This window comes from Sinohyriopsis cumingii, chromosome 2 (assembly GCF_028554795.1).
Source record: "Sinohyriopsis cumingii isolate HCF-2022 chromosome 2, ASM2855479v2, whole genome shotgun sequence".
Classification (NCBI taxonomy): domain Eukaryota; kingdom Metazoa; phylum Mollusca; class Bivalvia; order Unionida; family Unionidae; genus Sinohyriopsis; species Sinohyriopsis cumingii.
In genome coordinates, this window is record NC_142962.1 from 72,466,459 (window position 1) to 72,482,875 (window position 16,417).

At 36.8% G+C, this 16,417-nt stretch overlaps 1 protein-coding gene across 1 annotated transcript in view; it reads right to left on the minus strand.

Annotated features, from left to right (window-relative positions):
* Window positions 1-16,417, minus strand: part of LOC149805153 (endoribonuclease Dicer-L-like) — a 69,049-nt gene that overhangs the window by 38,270 nt on the left and 14,362 nt on the right. Inside the window, exons 6-8 of the mRNA XM_089947892.1 lie at window positions 14,225-14,373; window positions 7,425-7,566; window positions 4,980-5,055 (exon numbers count right to left, since the gene is read on the minus strand). Coding sequence (XP_089804018.1) covers window positions 4,980-5,055; window positions 7,425-7,566; window positions 14,225-14,373 — 367 coding nt within the window. The remainder of the gene's footprint in view (window positions 1-4,979; window positions 5,056-7,424; window positions 7,567-14,224; window positions 14,374-16,417) is intronic.

The window sequence follows — 16,417 nt, forward strand, 5'->3', positions numbered from 1 at the left end:
CAGAAATGTGAATAGGAAACACATTTTGTGGGTTATTTATTTCTGAATACATCCAAATACATCAACTTCCAAGTGATTTCCCATTAACCCAATGCCTCGTTGTGTTAGAAACATTGTTTTGCATTGGCTATTTTGCTCATGCATGAGCAGAAGGGTAAAAGTTGGAGTTCTTTTTTCTTTTTGCTTAACCGACCCATTCTTTATTCCAAATGCCCATCTTATCCTACTTTTTGCAAAGGTTCATCTGTATGTGTGCAGTTCCGGCTTGTCTGCCTTAGATCTGAGGCCAAAAAGTCTAAATCTGGACAGAAAATCTGATTCCAACCACAGGCGAATTTTGGGTGGAAAAAAATCGGGTAAAAAAAATCAGGTTTTTCTCTCTGTATTTTGTAGTGCAACTAGAACTTCCAGATTATTTGGTACATCTGTCTACCTTTCTATAATACCACCCACTTTGGTGTATCATACATGACCATGATGCTACAGAGCTCGGCAGTAGGTTACTACCTCCTGCCTCGTAAACATGGTACCATGGGTTAATGAGTTAAGAAAATGAATCACCATCTAAAAAGTTTGATCACCCCAAAGCACTTTTGGCAATCAATAGTGAAAACAAAGGTGAAAAAGTTTGTGACTGGTAAAAAAAAGATGACTTTTTAAATTGTGTGGATTGTATAAGGGAGTCAGACTGTCTTCACACACAGATCGGTCACAGTCTGCCAGGAATTTTAAATTCATGTCTTAAGCAACCACAAAATCCTTAAAAAATGTATCCTATGAAACTTTAACTTCACAACACAAGAAATCATTTGAAGCTAATTCAAGATGATCCAGGGTCCCCAAGTGGCCAAGTGGTTTAAAGCGCTTTCCGTTACGGATAACTGCCATCTCACCTCTGTCTGCATGGGTTCGAGTCTAGGATTCGGCCAATGTGGGTATGTGAGAAACTTGCCAGTAGTTTCTCGTGGGTTGGTGGTTCTTCCTGGGGTTTTCCCGGGTTCTTCCTCCACCATTAATACTGGCTGCCATGCATAGCCTATCATGTGCTAAAAAATGGCGTTAAAACCCACAACAACAAGATGATCCCTTGTGAAATGTTCGAGTATTTAACTTTTTGAAAAACTTTATATACATAGCTAAAGATCTAAATCACTTAAAATTTAAAGGCTGGTGAGCTTTTTCTTCCTGCATTCTTCAAGCTCAATATCATAAAAAAAAAAAAATGTGGAGAAAAGTACCCTGCTCCATCAAATAAAAGCTGATTGCAAATTAAATTTTTTATCCGATTTGCACAGGTAGCTGAACACAGAGAATAGTTTATGGTTACATCACCTGTCTAATCATAATGCAATCATACCATTCTACCAGTAGAAGGACAAAATTATCACCTGTCTAATCATAATGCAATCATACAATTCTACCAGTAGAAGGACAAAATTACCATTTTTAAGGCTATATACTATGCACTCCATTTTATAACTGAAATTTTTTACTTTTAAAAACTGAAGGAGAAAAAACCCCAGACCAAAATCATTTGTACACATTCTATCCACACCTTATAGAAACCACTTGTGCAATGATTCATGCCAAGTTATTTGATTAAATTGACACGTAAATGAAACATTGTAAATTGATTATCTTATTAGTTTTGATAGTTTAACACAAAAGGAAGGTTATTTATTTAATTTGTTATAAACAATAAAGGGATCAAAAGTGGTAAATGATAACATGTTAGTCTTTGATTAAAAATGGGCTGAACTTGGATAAGAAGAATAGATTGACCCAAACATTCTTCTGGCAGAAAACCTTGCATAAGTATTTCTGATATTTTACTTGTTTAATTGTTATTGTGTTGTTCAAGATGTTTAAAGAGAAATATTTTTGGCAGCTCTTATGTTTTGTGCCCAATTCATGTCAAGATGCTGAAATGTTGGTTTTCTCCCAATTTTAAACAAAATCACTTGAAGATACCAACACTCTACTGGCCAAACTGAATTTCCCCCCATTTAAGATAAGACCGTTTCTTGATTTAAAATGTGGAGTGTTGAAACCATCTTTGATATTCTTCAGTGATATCAAGATTTTCTAATTAGTACCACATTCATTCATACCTACAAGGCATAATAAGAACTCTTCTTGTGGAAATCCCATGTTGATTTGGCTTTCTATTTAGAAGCAGACATAATAACATTTTCAAGATGGATGCCAATGTGGCCATATTTAATATCTGACTGGCACCATTTCTATTTAGTACCAACTAAACATCACAAGAGTCTCTTGGTGAATGCACAATGGCAAGACAAATAGCCATCATAGAGAATTGGACATTGTGGCAAACCATCATATTTATGACCAAACAACATCATAAGAAGTTTTAAAGTGAAAACCCAATGCGGATATGACCAATCCTTCAGGAACAATAGTGATAAAAAGTTGGCCTCTGTGTTAGGCATACTGAATGTCTGAATAGCACCATTAGGACCAACAAGGCATCATAAGTTGTTTAGAAACATCCATGTGTTGATAACACCATCAACTGAGGAGGGTTAGCAAAATCAAGATTTTCAAGATCAGATCATCACCATTTTCATTTAGAACCAACTTAACATCATAAGAAGTCTTCTGCTGAAAACCCCTTGTGAATATTACATTTTGTTCAGGAGAAGTAGCAATAGACATTATAAGAAGTTGCTTATTGAAAACCGCATGGTGATGTGACCATCCAATCTGGAACAGTAGCGATAACAAGATTTTAAAGATGGTCACTATGATGGCCATATCGGATGTCTTAGAGACACCATCTTTATTCAGGAACAATGAAATCATGGGATGAAGGTGTGTATGTACAGTATCATGGCAATCCTCCAAGACATTAAGGAGGAGTAGTGATTATAAACTTGTGCTAATGGACAGATGACAGACCATCCCATAAGTTTTTCTGGTGTGACCAGTAGACCTAAAGAGTTCACTATGGAATTTACAATTCTTTCTGAGTATAATCTATGTGCAATGATGACAAGAAATATGCCGCTGAAATAAATATATGAAAACTCAAGAGAGTTTTGTATAAAGAATAATTTTATACACAAATGTAAAAAACTACTCTACATATGCTGAGGAAACATAAAATATTGTAAATCCTGTGCATGTATTAACAAGAGGACCAAACGAGCCCCAAATTTCTCATCTGGCAGACATGTATCTAAACACAAAATGCGAGGCTAGTTGTCTGAATATCCATATTAATACAAACACTTACTAGTTTTTCTATTGTTTAGTTGTTGTTGTTGTTGTAGGGTTTAACGCCATTTTTCAGCACACGATAGGCTATACATGGCGGCCAGTATTAATGGTAGAGGAAGAACCCGGGAAATCCCCAGAAAAACCACCGACCCTCGAGAAGCTACTGGCAAGCTTTCTCACATACCCATATTGGCCGAATTTGAGACTCGAACCTATGTAGATTGAGGTGAGATGGCAGTCATCCGTAATGGAGAGAACTTTAGACCACTCGGCCACTCGGGGCCCCTTATTGTTTAGTAATTGCAACCATATCAGATGGCAGATGGGTATCATCTGTGCAAATATGAAGGGTTTTATGCCAGGATACTATGAAAATTGGACAACTTCTTTTACTGGGTTTTTCTGATGATTTTTTAAAAAGGTTTTTTAGTTTAATTACAAATGGTCATATTGAATAGTAGATCAGCACCTACACTGTAAAACTAAATGACCTTCATGCCAGGATGCAATCTGACAAATTTGTTCAAATTCTGTTAAGCAGTTTTTGAGAATTCGTGTTTATTTTTAGCAATGGTGGCATTTTGTATGACAGAATAGCATTAATTATAAAAAAACATGAAAGACTTTATTGCCATGATGCCTTCTTTCAAATTTGTTCAAATTCTGTAGAGTTGCTTTTAAGCAGAAGTTGTTCAAAGATTTTGTCCTCATGGGGATGGGCATATCTGATAGTGGATTAGCATCATTTCTGCATAACATAAAAGTCTTCATTCCAGGATGCTTTTGTCAATTTGGTAATATTATGTTCAGTCATTTTTGAGAGGTCATTGAAATGTTTTTTTTTTAACCATTAGTGAAGACAACCATATCTGATGGCAGATGAGCAACATTTGTATAATATGGATAGGCTTTGATCAATTTTTAGTCAGTTTAAGGATATTCTATATTTAGTAATGGCACCCATATTTGATCATGAAATTCTATATTTAGTAATGGCATCCATATTTGATCATGGATTAATGCTATCTGTGAAAATATTTAATGATCTCAATGCAAGAATGCTGTGTCCATAGGACAACAGATCAGCATCATTTGCAAAATATAACAGGAGGCCAGCTTAATAAATTTGTAAAAAAAAACATAAGTTGGGGGTTTGTGTATTATCAAACAAAGATATCTAAAGTTTTACATTTGATGCCAGACCAGTATCACTTCTGAACAAACTCTGATGGCATTCATATCAGAAGGATCTCTGTTTGGGTCTGGTTGAAAATGTGTGTGCACGTCATTTGGAATTTTAATATAGCTTTAAAAGTTTTTCGGTCATATCACTATAATGTCTGCAGTGTGGCAGTTTATAGTGGTCTAGCACTGGGACATCATGCTGTATTATGTATCATAATGTTCCACCCTGCCACATTATCCTGAAACCAGGTCAACCAGTCCTAACACTAACCTCTTTATGCTGACCTTAAAGTGAGGAAACTGCTAGTACCATTTGTACAAGTCTTTGGTATGAGTTGGCCAGGGTTCGAACCTGTGAACTCCTGCATGTGTGGCAGATGTTCTAACCACTTAGGCCACCAGAGCGGTCTGGTTGAAACTGGTACAGAGAATACTGAATGGTTGAAAATAGCAATTATTGATAGATGATGCACCCTGAACACTGAAGAATATTATTAGCTGAAAGCTTCACACAGACGTATGACCAGGTGAGCTATTTATAACTAAATCACCTCTTTGATGTAGGATTTGGCACATCTTCAGGGCCACAGCTTTCTTTGCCAGGACCTCTGTCTGCATTGGAACACCCTGATGAACAGTTAAATAAAACGCTATTAGCCTAAATGTGATGTCATTGTACAATAAGATCTCAGAAACCAATATTTAAAACGTCAATTGTGCATTAATTTTTGTGAGATACCAATTTTCTGGGATTTACTGACTGCTACAAACAATAAATATAAAGTTCCAAGGCATAATGATTCTTATATGGAAACAGTAGATCTAACTTCCCCAATCCTCACATGGAAACAGTAGGACCTCCTTTTCAGATGTTTGCATGGAAACAGTAGGACCCCTTTGCCCAATTCTTATGTGGAAATAGTAAGACTCTTTGCCCAATCTTTATGCAGAAAATGTAGGACTCCCTTCCCCAATCCTTATGTGGAAATAGTAGGACTCCCATCTACAATCCTTATGTAGAAACACCAGGACCCTCTTCCCCAATCCTTATGTGGAAACAGTTAGACCCCTTTTCAAGTCATTATATAGAAACAGTAGGACCCCTTACCCAATCCTTAAATGGAAAGATTTGGACACCTACCCCAATCTGAATACAGATACAGCAGGAACCCTATTCCCCAATCCTTAAATTGAAACAGTCGGACCCTCTCCAACAACCTTTATGTGTAAACAATAGGACCCTCTTCAGCAATCCAATAACAGAAGCAACAACAAAAATGTAACTTTTTGGAAAGCACAAAATTAACTGTATCACCTTTTCCCAACGTCATAATTTCAGTTTCTCGTGTCATTTTTTTTCTCCCTATTATCTATTTCTCAAATATTTTGAAATATATATCACTCTGTATGGGACCAAGGCCTATGTCTTGTTAATAACACATTCCCTTTAAATGACAACTTAAATAATAAATCATTTGTGCCCAATTAATCCTTCAAATGCATCAAAGCAGTAAAGGAAAATTCTGGTCCTGAGTTTTCCTATCCAATACCAATGCACAGTGAAAAAGATTATTTTTCTCACAGTCTGTGCTATAATGCATAAGTACATGTGATGTCATGCACAAGTGAAAAGGGTGATATGCCAATCACGTGATATAAGACAATATCATATTTATTTATTTAGCTAAATTCCATTTCAAATCAATCAATATTCCAAGACACCATAAAGAAAAACAAATGACCATATTCCTTTCCTCTTTTGTTCATTTCATCATTATGCAACAAACATTAAGAATTTCTCCACACCAGGTTTTGATAAAAATCCTTAAGTTCTATACCTTCCTCCATCATTCCCATCATACTTTGTTGTTGTTGTTGTGGGGTTTAACGAAATTTTTCAGCACACGGTAGGCTATACATGGCAGCCAGTATTAATGGTGGAGGAAGAACCTGGTAAAACCCTGGAAAGAACCACCGACCCACAAGAAGCTACTGGCAAGCATTCTCACATACCCACACTGGCTGAATATGAGACTCGAACCAGCGTAGACACAGCTGAGATGGCAGTGATCCATAACGGAGAGCACTTTAGACTACTTGGCCACTCAGGGCCCCCATATTTTTTTTTGTTTCTTATTTTAAACATCCATAGCCCTTTGTCTCGATACTATTATGTTGAACTTTGCAAGTTTAAAGTTCCTTGGGTTGCAATTGCATAATTTCCCATAGCTGTGACACCTTATTGTGTTAGAACTTTTAATATGATGGATTAAAACTGACGAGCAATTTTTACCAAAGAGGTGTCATAACAAACACATGTTAAATTATTCTTTTGATCAAACTGTGGTGCCCTAATCCCCTTGTCTGTTAAGACCTAACCCATACATGCCAACCCCTGGCAAGGAAAAAGTGTAATCCAAGTGGACAAAAGAGTAATCCTAGCAGAAAAAGAGCAATCCACATATAACACGATAATAATTCAATGAGATTATGTACAAAATGATTTATTTATCCCTCTAGACTTTTAACATCAATTACTGCTTCAAGTTTTCGTATACAACACTTTGCGCTTTAAAAAGCAACAGACTCTCATATTGCATTTCAAAACACTTTGTACCAGTATTACTATGAATGTTTTGCATGCCAGTAGAGCACTAAGTGCTGGGTTACTGACCTTGGATCTGAATTCAGTTTATTAAAAGTGTAATGATTACACCAAAAGCGTAATGATTGGGATGTATGCAAACCTATACAGCTTTACCTAATCCTGCTAAAATAACTTGAATATTGATAGTTGGCACATAAAGTGGTTGATACTCACTTTATAAAAACAGATCAAATAAAAGCAAATTTTACTGCAATATAAGATCACAACATGGACTAAGCTGTTTTAATTTTACATGTCCAAAAATGAAAAGTATGTGTTATCTTGATGCCAGAGAACCCTGAATATTGTAGGACAACGTAATTCAGTAACAGACAAGACACAAACTGACCTTAACTTCTTGCTTGATAGGTGAGTTGATTGGCAGTCTAAGTTTGGCACAATATTCCACACTATTCCCTTTGCTAATGGTCTGTATCACACAGGCAGGGGTCAGGTGGGTGAAGGTATCACTTGGAAGTTTGGCACAGTATCTGCAGATAAACAGAAAAAGTTACATCACATTGACAGCCACTATCATGCAGTCCAAGCCTTGCCTTCCCATAAAACAATGACTATCATGCAGTTCAGGTCATTTTGTCTCCTTTGAACAACCACTATCATGCAGCTCTGGTCATTTTGTCTCCTTAGAACAACCACTATCATGCAGTCCAAGCCTTGTTTTCCTATAAAACAATGACTATGATGCAGTTCAGGTCATTTTGTCTCCTTAGAACAACCACTATCATGCAGTCCAAGCCTTGTTTTCCCATAGAACAACCACTATTACACTGCCCCCGATATATTTTCCCATAGAACCACAATAATGTAGTCTTAGTCATATTTTTCCTTTGAACAACCACTACAATGCAGTCCTATCCATGTTTTTCCGTACAATAACCACTATTGTGCAGTCGAGGCCATATTTTCCCACTGAATGGCCACTATCATGCAGTCCAGGCCATGTTTTCCCATAGAACCAATATTATCACAGTCTAGGCCATGTTTTACCATAAAATGACCACAAACATCCAGTCCAGGCCATGTTTTCCCATAGAACCACCACTATCAGTCTAGGCCATGTTTTCCCATAGAATGACCACAAAACATCCAGTCCAGGTCATGTTTTCCCATAAAACCATACCACAGTCTAGGCCATGTTTTCCCATAAAATGATCACAAACATCCAGTCCAGGCCATGTTTTCCCATAGAACCACCACTATCAGTCTAGGCCATGTTTTCCCATAGAATGACCACAAAACATCCAGTCCAGGCCATGTTTTCCCATAAAATCATACCACAGTCTAGGCCATGTTTTCCCATAAAATGATCACAAACATCCAGTCCAGGCCATGTTTTCCCATAGAACCACCACTATCAGTCTAGGCCATGTTTTCCCATAGAATGACCACAAAACATCCAGTCCAGGCCATGTTTTCCCATAAAATCATACCACAGTCCAGGCCATGTTTTCCCATAGCCAAGACAGTTTATGATAGAAAAGCCATCAAAATTTGAATTTAAGAATAAATGCATAATTAGGCATTTATTCTGCACTGCTTATCTAAAGGGGATATCACTCCTGAACACACTCTTAAATTGTATGTTAAAATATAATGATAAAAAGGTTGTGTTAATAAACATGCATTCACAAACCATTGTTAACTTAACAAAGTAATTACTAGATAACAGGGCTTCCACTAATTTTAGAAATCAGGGAATTCTGAAGCTCGAAGTCTGAATGTCCCATGTTTTGAATCTGGAAGTCCTCCAATAAGTAGATAAAAAGAAAGTGGCTGGTATTTTTTTCAGTTGTTGTTGAGTTTTTATTTTTAAAATTGCCTGCACTAAATCTATTTTAACCAAAAAAGGATAAATGCATAAACATATACATAAATAATAATCCTCACTTACTGAAACCTTAAAAATAAAAAGGTGTATCAGGAGTCCCTCTGATGGAATGATGTTCTAATGGCCAAAAAGCATTCCCTGGAATCCAAATCAAGTTTGTTTCTATTGTACTTGTATTATTTTTAACTTAAAAGTATTGACGCTATCTCTGATGTTCATGAGAGACTCCAAATACCAAATCAAGTAGCAAAATATTTTCTTGTGTGTCTGATCTAACATGTCCCCAAGATACCTGTAAGGGCAGTACAAATAAATTTGTCATGGCCACTGAGCTTGGAACCCAATATGAAGAGAAAATCACAAAACTTGTATATCTACAACCTAAACTTGTCTTGAATGCTGTTAAGGTAAACCCACAACTTAAGTCTGCTTACATTTATAAATAATACTAGTATGGGGGGGGGGGGAACATGTTACTGAACTGGCATAATTCAAGGTGTTCTTCAGATGTACTCACAAACTGGGTTGAATAAAATATATTCATGCTTGCTTTTGTTACCATGCTCATAAGTCAGAACAACTAAACAAAAAACATGGGGCAAATAATTTTATTATAAAATCAATGTCAGACTATCAACTTGTTTATTCAAACGCAAAATACAAAGTCTGCTCAAAATTCATTTGCATATGAAAAAGAAGATATATGAAGAGCAAAAGAAAATGAAGGCAATGACCTTTGACTTGACTTCAAGATCAGCTGGTCTGCTTTACAAACTGCTTCACAGAAGTATAGAACATGCTGATGGTCAGTTCTGTACCATTTTTATTCAGAACCAGTTAAATATTGCAAGATTGTTTGAGTGAAACTCCATGTCAGTTGCACCATTCATTCAAGAGGAGAAGTGACAACAAGATTTTTGAGAGGTTCGCTATGGTACCAAGTTGGAAGTCAGATGAACACCATTTGAATTTGTTGTTTTAGTGAAAACCTCAAGTTAGCACAGGAGTAGCTGTCACATGAAGAATTTCTAGATGGCCATCAAGACAGCCATTTTCGATTTTGGATCAGCATCAACAGCAGAACAACTGCATATGGCAAGAAAGCGCACGATTTTAATTACTTTTAAAAAAAACATGATGGTATAAACATCTATTCTGGAGAAGCAGAGGAAACAAGATTTTCACAATGGTTGCTGTTGTGGCCCCTTTGGAGGTCACATCAGTAAAATTTTCATTAATACCTACTGTATATAGCAGGGGTGCACAACCCCCGGCATGGATCCGACCCGAGAACATGTTCTGTCCGGCCCTCAGGGCAAATTAAAACAACACAGAAATCTGGCCTGTGAACAGTAATTACATTAAAGAAATTAGTGTTTGTGGCCCTCAAGTGGTCTTATGAAATGCAATCTGCTCCTTGGCCGAAAAAGGTTTTGCACCCTAGATAAATAGTGAGAAGTGTTTTAATGAAAATCCATGTTGAAATGCCAATCCCTTCAAAAAACGATATCAAGACACTGAAGATTACTGCAATGGCCACCATGAGGTCTAATCAGCATCATTTTTATTTAGGACCAATTACATATCATAAAAAGTCCCTCAGTACATTGATAATAAACATTCATTCAGGAAAATAAGCTACACTAAGATTTTAAAGATAGCTTCAGGCAGCCATAATGAACTCAGATCACCATAATTTTTATTGAGGGCCAACAAAACATCATAGGTTCTTTAGTGAAAACCCCATATCTCTATGACCGTCCATCCTATGTAAGTAATGATAAGAAGATTTTCAAGATGGCAACACTGGTAACCATGCTGGAGGTCTGACTGGCACTCTTTTATTTAGGACAGGGGTGCACAACCTTTTCCAGCCAAGGGTCAGATTGCATTTTCTAAGACCACTGGAGGGACACAAACACTAATTTCTTTAATATAATTGGTGTTCAAGAGCCACATTTCTGTGTTGTTTTAATTTGCCCTGAGGGCCAGATAGAACACATTCGCGGGCAAGATCTGGCCTGTGGGCCAGGGGTTCTGCACCCCTGATTTAGGGTCAACAACGTTCAATAAATCTTAAAGTAGAAACCCCTTGTGTACAGTTTTATGGTAATCGTTCATAATAGTTCAGGAGCAGCGATAAAATAATTGTGCAAAGAGATAAACCAACAGTGGATGCCAGATATCATTTTCTTGTTACTGCATTATTATTCTGAAGGTTGCTATTATTACTCTCCATTCTGAATTTTTAGTCACAATCTGGAATGATGGAAAGGTGTGTGATAATCTTATCCTAGAGTGAGAACGATATTCATTTTAGGGGTTTTATTGTATAATTTGATTAGAATGAATAGAACCAGATGTTGATACCTTTTTCGGATAACAAGGCCTCAAAATTTCAGGGAAGAAAACAATAAACCTGGCTATTACTGCAACTTTAGAGGGTAATACTATTCAGGGGGTAATACTATTCAGGAATTCTCTCAAGAGAGAGAGAGAGAGAGAGGTCCCCCACACCTACCTCTAGAGTTGGGAATCAGGTGAGACAATGCTGAATAGGAGCTGGTGAGTAACAACATTATTATAAGGTATATGCATACCTATTTTAAGATGAGCATTTAATAGCAATTTCCAGAAGTACAATATGCAAAGAAATGATAGCCACATTACATCAAAGTAGCATAGAGGTATGCCAACATTCTCTCCAGTGCGTGTGTTTCAAATGGAAACAACTTCATCTTACATGCGTCACTCTCTCAAATGTACATAATAACTGCTGAGCACCCCTTAAGTAAGTGGATGATCCTGGGTGGGATCAAGATCCATGTAATAAATTCCCAGAGGCATAGATGAGGCATGCCCATCATCTCTAAGACTGCCATGGTACCATCCAAGAAGGTACGATGTGAGTAATTGGCCAGCCAAATCTAAACAATGTAGTCATCAAATAGTATGGACAGCTTGTTGAAATAAAAATCAGCCAGTATGGGTGTTGGGCATACAGAAACCAATGTAGATGACTCACTGCTGGAGTAATGATATTGTTAACCAGACAAACAGATCTATCAGTCTATTTGCACAATTTTTGCCTTTGGGCAGGCTTGATTTGGGAGGAAGTAGGGCTTATATTTCTAACATTAATGTGAACAAGGAATGTATTTGAAGGAGAAATTATGATTCCATACTAAACAGCTCTTCATGCTTACTTACTATGCCCAATAAATATTGTTTATAATAAACTCTGATTAAATAGAATCAACAACATACTGTTGCATACAGGTCTCAACTGCCTGTTCCATATTGCTATGATGGAATAGGAATATATAGCACACACTGTTTGTGATAGTTAAGTTTGTTTTAGCTGTCTTTGCTTCCTGGAAAGCACATCTACATTCCACAAGTAAAATGTAGTACACACCTGTGTTTCAAAAACCCAATGAGTCATACAGACTCTTTGCTGGAATTGTTACTGTCTAATAAGTTATGGCTATGTCTTCCTAACTGTCAGACAACAAATACTGAATCATACTGACCAGCATGATAGCACTGCTTGACAACAAAGACTGAACCTTATTGACCAACATGAAAACACTGCTTGACAACAAAGACTGAATCTTACTGACCAGCAAGATAGCACTGCTTGACAACAAAGACTGAATCTTACTGACCAGCATGATAGCACTGCTTGACAACAAAGACTGAACCTTATTGACCAACATGAAAACACTGCTTGACAACAAAGACTGAATCTTACTGACCAGCAAGATAGCACTGCTTGACAACAAAGACCAAATCTTATTGACCATCATGATAGCACTGTTTGACAATAAAAACTGAATCTTACTGACCAGCAAGATACCACTGCTTGACAACAAAGACTGAATCTTACTGACCAGCAAGATAGCACTGCTTGACAACAAAGGCCAAATCTTATTGACCAGCATGATAGCAATGTTTGACAATAAAGACTGAATCTTACTGACCAGCATGATAGCACTGCTTGACAACAAAGACTGAATCTTACTGACCAGCATGATAGCACTGCTTGACAACAAAGACTGAATCTTATTGACCAGCATGATAGCACTGCTTGACAACAAAGACTGAATCTTACTGACCAGCATGATAGCACTGCTTGACAACAAAGACTGAATCTGCTGGATGAATGACTTAATAACCAACATGACAGCACTACTTGACAACAAAAACTAAATCTGCTGGATGAATGATTTATTAACCAGCATGACAACAAATACTGAATCTGCTGGATGAATGACTTAATAACCAACATGACAGCACTACTTGACAACAAAAACTAAATCTGCTGGATGAATGACTTATTTAACCAGCATGACAACACTACTTGACAACAAAAACTGAATCTGTTGGATGGATGACTTATTAACCAGCATGACAGCACTACTTGACAACAAAAACTGAATCTGCTGAATGACATGCTTATTGACCAACATGACTGTACTATTAGACAAGAATGGCTGAATCTGCTGGATGACTTGCTTTGTAACCAGCATGAATGCACTACTAGACAGCAAAGACTGAATCTGCTGAATGACATGCTTATTGACTATCATGAATGCACTACTAAACAGCAACAACTGAATCTGCTGGATGACTTGCTTTGTAACCAGCATGAATGCACTACTAGACAACAAAGACTGAATCTGCTGAATGACATGCTTATTGACTATCATGAATGCACTACTAGACAGCAAAGACTGAATCTGCTGGATGACTTGCTTATTGACCAACATGAATGCACTACTAGACAGCAAAGACTGAATCTGCTGGATGACTTGCTTATTGACCAACATGACTGCACTACTAGACAGCAAAGACTGAATCTGCTGAATGACATGCTTATTGACTATCATGAATGCACTACTAGACAGCAAAGACTGAATCTGCTGGATGACTTGCTTATTGACCAACATGACTGCACTACTAGACAGCAAAGACTGAATCTGCTGGATGACTTGCTTATTGACCAACATGAATGCACTACTAGACAGCAAAGACTGAATCTGCTGGATGACTTGCTTATTGACCAACATGACAGCACTACTTGACAACAAAAACTGAATCTGCTGAATGACATGCTTATTGACCAACATGACTGTACTATTAGACAAGAATGGCTGAATCTGTTGAATGACATGCTTATTGACTATCATGAATGCACTACTAGACAGCAAAGATTGAATCTGCTGGATGACTTGCCTATTGACCAACATGATATTACTGCTTGACAACAAAATGGCTGAATCTATGAGATAACTTACTTATTGACCAGCATGATAGCAGAGCTAAGAGTGACTCTTGCAGCATCACTGTCTGTGGAGGTAGCATAGGGTGGGAGAAGGTTATCAATGTCGCTTGTGAGCTCACAATCAGTCATTTCTTCCTTTTGTTTCTCACGACCAATTAACACCTGTTAAGGACAGAAAAATAAATATTTTGATGACAAAAAACAAAATGAAATTCACTCGCAATTCTTCAATTAAATTAGAGGATAAAGCAATGGTGAATAGCATACAGAATCTTGCTTCCATCAGTGAAGATTTATGTACAACAGAGGTCCTTCACTATAAATGCCCCCTGTATACTGCTATCCCTCTTATGATACAAGTATGACCATAGATTCCACTAAATTTGTCTAACTGGACTGTTACTGCTACTTAATTTATTGCACTTTAAGTTCTTGGTTGCTGGTTTATTCTTGATCTGAAAATTAGGGTGGAAATTCCCCACTAGAGTAAAGGGATAAAGTTTCCAAGCATTGAGGAAAGTCAATAAAGTAACAAAAGTTAGGAACTGTAAATTTCATTCATTTGGTTCAGCTTTTAGTGCAGTCTTAAATTAATGAGATTTCTGCATTTGTAAAAAAAAAAAAAAAGAAGATCTGGCTTGGCTCATGAAAACCAATTATAATATGATTTCACATCATTAAACACTGCATTTCTGATGGCTCATGCACTACAAGGATACATCCTTGTTAGAATATCCTCATAATAAGGCTACATCATTATAACACAAGTCACTGTATGGCTCTCATACACAGCATTATAAAGAGGGTGATTTATATTGTGGATCTGCTTCTCTGCACTTGAGGAATATTGAATGGCATTTGCTTGCATTTACTCAGACCCTGGAATACATTCAATATAAAATCCTAGTTTAGTATCCGTACTTGAAATAATATAGGACATAAGAAAACCAGTTCTTGCATGCTGCATACTGCACCCATAATCAAAGCATTGCTATGAAATGTGCAACCTTGGCACTTATTCAACCCCTTGGCCTTAGGGCAAGGTTGCAGTCATTGAAAATTTGTATAAAGGTTGTGGTTACAGTTTTTCATAGCTGATATTTACTACACCTGTTAACAGATTTATTTTCATATCATGGATATATCATCAAGAAGCTAAGACAATTCAATCAAGAAGATCCCATCAAGGGTTAAGGAAATATAAGCAAACAAAAAAAGATATATGAAACCAAAATACAACCTTACTATAAGTGACGTTGATCCCAAGATCAAAGAGACAAGCAAGCATGTCGGAAAATATTGTCTTTACTTTTAATGATTTGCTTCAAGTATGAAGAAAATCCATAAAGGGGTTTAGAAAATCTATCAGCATAAAAAAACTACAAAAACCAAAAGCTGAATACAAAATTTTTGTGGCGGACCACAAGGTCAAAGGTGTATACCCACATGTCACATAAAGAACTATCTTAGCTTCACAATTATTCGTCTCAAGAAAATCCATCAAAATGTTTAAGAAATATAAAGAGGTAAAAAAATTCAACCAAAACCATAATGCAAATTTTCTATGATGCCATGGTCATATGGGCAAGTAAACATGTAGTAGAATAAATTGTCTTAGCTTCATAATGATTAATGCCAGTTCCTGCCAGCAGAAAAGTGACCGCTATCGCTTGCTTCCTACTATAGCAAAGTCACATGGGTCATGTATGCATTTACTGATTTTACAAGATTAAATATAACTTGTTCTTTCAAATATTAACACTAGTTTTCTTTAACCAAAGTCTATTCAATCCATATTATTGAATGTTCTGCACCTTAACTGTCATCAAGAAACTTCCAGATAAAAATTATCGATCACTATAGTCTTTTACAATGGTGGGTCAAGAAAAGAACATGTCGAGTGGTAGCACAAATTGTTTGTCAATATGCGTAGCTTTAATTGTGACTTCACAGCATGCAATATTCAATCCAGAGGGTACAGGATCACACCTTAAGGTTCATTTTGTCCAAAAATGTCTGCGTATGCTAACATTGATTTTGTCATATGCACTTCTTGGAGCATCTAAATAATGACATTCCAGAGGAATGTAGATGTATAAGAATACAAATGAAGTGAATACTTGCCACTTAAAGGTATGTAGAATCAAATTCTAAAAAAATGACCCCCATTACTGAAATAGTCGTTGTTGAATGCCCATATGACCCG